At 41.1% G+C, this 5,568-nt stretch overlaps 1 protein-coding gene across 1 annotated transcript; it reads right to left on the bottom strand.

The window, feature by feature from the left end:
* Positions 1 to 530: 530 nt before the first annotated feature.
* LOC149571172 (abscisic acid receptor PYL12-like) lies at positions 531 to 3,919 on the bottom strand. The gene is made up of 2 exons (XM_089812735.1): positions 2,235 to 3,919; positions 531 to 1,712 (listed from the first exon to the last, which is right to left on the bottom strand). The coding sequence occupies exons 1-2, from the start codon at positions 2,711 to 2,713 to the stop codon at positions 1,508 to 1,510; spliced, it is 684 nt and encodes a 227-aa protein (XP_089668861.1). The 5' UTR covers positions 2,714 to 3,919; the 3' UTR covers positions 531 to 1,507.
* Between the last annotated feature and the right edge of the window lie 1,649 nt (positions 3,920 to 5,568).

Below are 5,568 nucleotides of genomic sequence, written 5' to 3'. Positions count from 1 at the left end.
GCTAGTAGATTTCCACAATTCATAAAGTTAAATTCTTCTTTCTGAAATTTGATTATTTATAAAAATGTTGATTCAACATTTCCAGTCATAACAGTGAACCATCTTTAGAACAAGAAAAAGTTAAAGAAAATAAAATATATATATAACCAAAAACATTTTATTATATTTTATGACAAATTTCTTTTGAAGAAGCTACAATGAAGGGCAAAACTATAGAAAGAACTATCCAATCTATAAGATGCACCAGTACATAAGATATGTCATATATAAATATAACATATCCATTGATACATCTTATGAACTGAGTAGCCCTTTCTCAAAATATTCACATATGTAATCTTAATTTTTATTATTACTCTAAAATGTACTCTGCTGACCACAAGCTTTTTAAAAAGAAGCCATACCAATGCATCTAGTAATTATTATATAAACCAGATTCCATGGCATTATGCAATTAATAATAACCTGAAATATTTACAGCAAGCATATACCCAGTTGTACATGAAGTACAAGAATCTGTGAAAGGCTCATAGCAAAATTGAGGTATATGCACTGAATATATATACCTGCTGCATACACAGTTTATTTTATGTTCCCATCCAAAATTTCAGTACAAGCTCTGCAAATGTTACACCGCCCTCCAAAATAGACGAATCCAAATCCTAACTATCCTACTCATGACAACACGGCAATCAAGCAAATCAGGCATTTAAAAAAAGCACAGTTCCAGTGGTTATAGAACCTGGCAAGACCCCTTTAATGGCAGATATCCAATGTGTATATACTAGGACTCCAGTCACGGCATGGGCAGATATTCAATGTGTGTACACTAGGACTCCAGCCATTACATGGACAGTATTCAGTATTATGACTGCAACCAGAACAATGGCAGATATTCAATGTCTATACAGTCCAGCCACAACATGGATAGATATTCAATATGTATATACTAGAACTCCAGCCAAGACATGGGCAGTATTCAGTACTAGGACTGCAACCAGAACATGAGCAGATATTCACTGTGTATACACTCGGGACTCCAGACCGGCATGGATAGCTATTCAATGTGTACATACTAGAACTCCAGCCCCGACATGGATACATACAGTGTGTACAGAGAGTTGGATTCCAGCTGATCGCAGAAGTAGACAGCTGCCTTTTCGGCGTAGATACACTTCTGACTCTACAAATTGCATAAGTAGAATTTACAGTGCGTACAGACCTTTTAACCCCACGAATGCATAGTTAGATACACACTGAATATACGTTTTTCTACTCTACTGGACATGTGTACTTACTCGGTTCTGCTACCCTGATGAAATCCTAAATTTCCATATCATCCCTTAAAAGAAAACAACCAGAACTGCTAAGATTTCTCGACAGAGAAACTATTCTGCATAACATAAACAAAATCACCAGATGATGCAGCAGCAGCAGCGAGGTTGGGCATTCCACCCGCAACATTGCAACGAGGTCGCCGGTTCGAATCTCCGGTCCAGCCGTTCGATCATTCCGCTAGATCACGGGCGGCGCGTTCGGAAATATGGGCGAGCGATTGGAGATTGCATCTGACAATGGTGTCAACAAAGAGGCGAGTATCGTCACGGCTGTTTCCAGGCGGCACATCGACCACGTACGATTCAATGACTAAGGTAACCGAAGCTGCAGCGGCTGGAGCAGGCGGTCTGTAATGGTGTAGCGTGGTGACAGACCTGTAGTAGTACAATTCGTTTTGAAATATGTTAGAATAACTTCTGAATTAGCTTTTGTAATTTTTTTTAACTCCTAACATTTCAAAATAATCGAAATGAAGAGCTTCGTACTCGTCAGAATGAACAATTTCAGAAGAAGAATGGAACATTTTCACATCATACTCCGCAATTCAGAAGAGAAATGAAAAGGTTTAAAAGAAATTGAACATTAACATTTCAAATATTATCGGAATGAAGAACTTCATACTCTATGATCGATTCATCACCCAAATTTCAGAAGAAGAATGAAACATTTCGAAACACGCTCAGAATGAAGAATTGAACATTAACATTTCAAGTATCATCGAAATGAAGAACTTCATACTCGTTAGAATAAAAATTTCAGAAGTAGAACAAAAGATTTGAAATACTTTCAGAAGAAGAATGAAACATTTCAAATCAGGCTCCACAATTCAAAGAGGAATGAAAAGGTTTAGAAGAGAAGAGATTCAAAGAGGAATGAAAAGGCTTAGAAGAGAAGACCTGTAGTTGTGGAGGCGATGATCACCGCCAAGAACTCTGAAGCTCAGGATATGGTGCTCCTCGTCGAGAATCTCCAACCTCTCAGTGCTACTAGCGGCGGGCAGACCCGAAACAACGCGGACTTCTCTGGTGCTGCCCACGCTGCCATCGCCGCGCATGGAGCAGCTACTGATGAAATTCTTGTATGCCTGCGGCCGGTCGAATCGCCTCACCACAGACCAAACCACTCCGACGGGCGCCAAGATCCGCTTCGCCACAAGCGACCTACACTCGCCCCCGCCGCCCACACCCAAAGCAGCGGCTCCATGGAAGCGCTCCACGTTGTTGTGCAGTGCCATGTATTCCTCCTCGCTCATTTCACCCCTCATCATGGCGTTCTGCAGCAGCCGCCGTGCCTGCCCCTGCCCGTCTTCTCCTTCCCCGCCTCCCACAACCCTAGAGAAGTGGGGGAAAATCCACAGCTGGTGCGGCTGACACATGCCCAAAAGAGGGAAAGTCAATAGAAGAGAGACAGAGAGAGAGAGAGAGATCTACACAATCCAGACAGAGTCTCGTCTCCGTATTTAGGGTTTACGCAACTGATTGAGGTCAGGGGGTCGAGTTCGAAGCCTTCAGGCTCTGCGAATTTGTACTTCAGGCAAGTGATTGGAGGTCACGGGATCGAATCCCAAGCCATGACACATAAACAGGCTCTGTGAATTGGGGTTGAACCAAGCGATTGGAGGTCACGGGATCGAATCCCAAGCCATGAAACATAGACGGACGCTGTAAATTTGTTGTTGAGCCAAGTGATTGGAGGTCAGGGGATTGAATCCATGGCACATATACAGGCTCTGTGACCTTGGGGTTGAGTGGTCACGAGATCGAATCCCACACAGACAAGGCTGTGAATTTGTGCCTCAGGGAACTGATTGAAGGTCACGGGATCGAGTCCTAGGCCTTGACACACACACAAAAACAGAGATAAACCCTCTGTGATGAATTTGTGGATCAGGTAGCCGATTGGGGTCACGGGATCGAGGCCCAACGTACTCCGCCCCAGATATTTTCTGGGCGGAGAAATTTCTAGAGATGGATCTGGATTGGTACGTGATTGTCCACCAGTGCAACGCCCACCAATGGCCGGCGGCTTGATTCGGCAAGAAACAAGGAGAAGAAAGGAAGAAGGGAAGAAAAGAGGACAGGTATGGATGCCCATTACCTATATGTATATATGGCCCTCCTTCCTCCTCCATCCTCCTCCTCCTCTACTTAATAAACAGTAAACAATTCTGTCCACACAAGAAAGAAATTTGTGAGGTTGAATTGCTTTCCAATTTTTAAAACCCCAACAAGAGGTCGGGGCCGACTGTGACATCACTCGGGCGAAGCAACAAACAACCCCACCAACAAACAAACAAACCAACCTTCCCCAAATCATCACTTCCCCAAATTGCCCGCAATTTTTCTTTTTAACTCCACTTCATCTCATCTCATCTTCTTCATCTCTGCCGGAAGCGTCGAACAAAAGAAATTTGGATAATTGTCTCTCACCTGTAAAACACCATTTGTGTTTTTTTGACAGAGGAAGCTTGTTTATTTAGTATATATTCGGACTAATGCGATGTACTGTTTACAGGGAGGGCCCTCCACTCACCAAAATAAAATGTTTGTAATTTCCTCTCAATTACAGACATTTCATCATTATCAACAGACTTACGCTTGGACAACGGCATTGTACCTTTGATACATCATAATCTTTGGGTCAGCTCATTTAGGCTTCTTTAGTTTTGCCTCTTTGATAGAAATGAATTTTAACGACCTCTATGAGATCAAATAATCTATTTAGAGGACCGTAAATGAAGAACCTAGATCATTTTCATGTTCTTTTCGATGTCAATCTTCTTGTTATGAATCTTTATCTGATAGATATTCATCGTTCTTCAGCTCATTCAGTGTTCTTCCATTTGCCTCCTTGCTAGAAATGAATTTTAATGAGGTTTACAAGATTGATAGCGATTAAAAAAACACTAGGTTGTTTTCATGTTCTTTTCAATGTCAACCCTCTTATTATGAATCCTTATCAAATAACCATTGGTTTAGTGCAGTTTTGACAAGTCAAAAAAGGATATCGTGGTAGACAATACATTTGAAAATAAAGTATCATCTTGTTTCAACACACCCTTTGCTACAGAAATACATGTTCTTTCTTCTCAAACCCTACCTATCTTTCACAACACTCGAGACCTTACTATGGGGATGATTGATTCTTGATTTGCACGATGTCTTGATTGAGGGTTTGTTGCACATTACTCAAGAGCTTATTAGAAGGGGTGCTTGATTCTTGCTCTGCACAGAATGTCTCGATTGAGCGTTTGTTGTACATCACTCAAGAGCTTATTATTGATTTTCTTACAGTGTCTAAATGATGGTTTGTTGCACATAACATAAGAGCTTATTACAAGAGTTCTCGACTCTTGATTTGTGTATGATGTTTGAATAAGTATTCGTTGCACATCACACAAAACCTTATTGTGGGGGTGTTTGACTCTCGAGTTTCCCATGATGTCTCGATTGATGGTTTGTTAAATATCACTCGAGCTTATTGTGGGGTTGCTTAGCTCTTGATCTGTCCATGATGTTTGGATGAAGATTTGTTGCACATCACTCAATAATTTATTGTGGGTGTGCTCGATTCTAGATTTGCCCACAATGTTTAGATGAAGATTCGTTGCACATCCCTCAAAGAGCTTATTGTGGGGGTCTTTGACTCTTGATTCTCCCGCAATGTTTAGACAAGGGTTCATTACACAATCACTCAAGAGCTTATTGTAGGGGTGTTTGACTCTTGATTTCTCCATGATGTGTAGTGAGGGTACACTGTACATCATTCAAGAGCTTATTGTAGGGATGCTTGATCCTTGATTTTCCCAAAATGTCTAGATTGAGAGTTTGTAGCACACCACTCAAGAGCTTATGAGGTGGTGGGTCAAGTGGGAGTTAGCCCTTTAAATGGACAAGTTGTGGTTCAATAGATTAAACTCTCAAATCCACTCACCAACTTTTAAAGCAATTTAACACTCAAGAGTTTATGGGGGTGATGGACCAAATGGGAGCTTGCCCTATAAAGAGCTAAGCTCTAAATCTGTGGGCTAAACTCCCAATTCTTCAAGAAATTCTAATTAAAATAAGTTCCACACTCAAAACGCTTATGAGGTCGAGGCTTGCCTTGTAAAAACAACTAAGTTGTGGATCATTGCACTCATTCTCGTAGCTTTAACAAAGTTCATGTGAACTTTATTATTCATGACACAACTTTTCCCCTCTTTTAGGATATATGTATGACACACTTTAT

The sequence above is a fragment of the Cupressus sempervirens genome, chromosome 2 (genome assembly GCF_028749045.1).
Source record: "Cupressus sempervirens isolate cs-2001-9-10 chromosome 2, ASM2874904v1, whole genome shotgun sequence".
NCBI classification, from domain to species: domain Eukaryota; kingdom Viridiplantae; phylum Streptophyta; class Pinopsida; order Cupressales; family Cupressaceae; genus Cupressus; species Cupressus sempervirens.
Note: the sequence above shows the minus strand (reverse complement) of the source record. Positions and strands in the feature narration are given on the sequence as shown.

Coding starts and splice junctions, on each gene's coding strand:
- LOC149571172 (XM_089812735.1), bottom strand. CDS start 2,713: ATGTGTCAGCCGCACCAGCTGTGGATTTTCCCCCACTTCTCTAGGGTT. Junction 1,713..2,234: donor CATCGCCTCCACAACTACAG/GTCTTCTCTTCT, acceptor GTACTACTACAG/GTCTGTCACCACGCTACACC.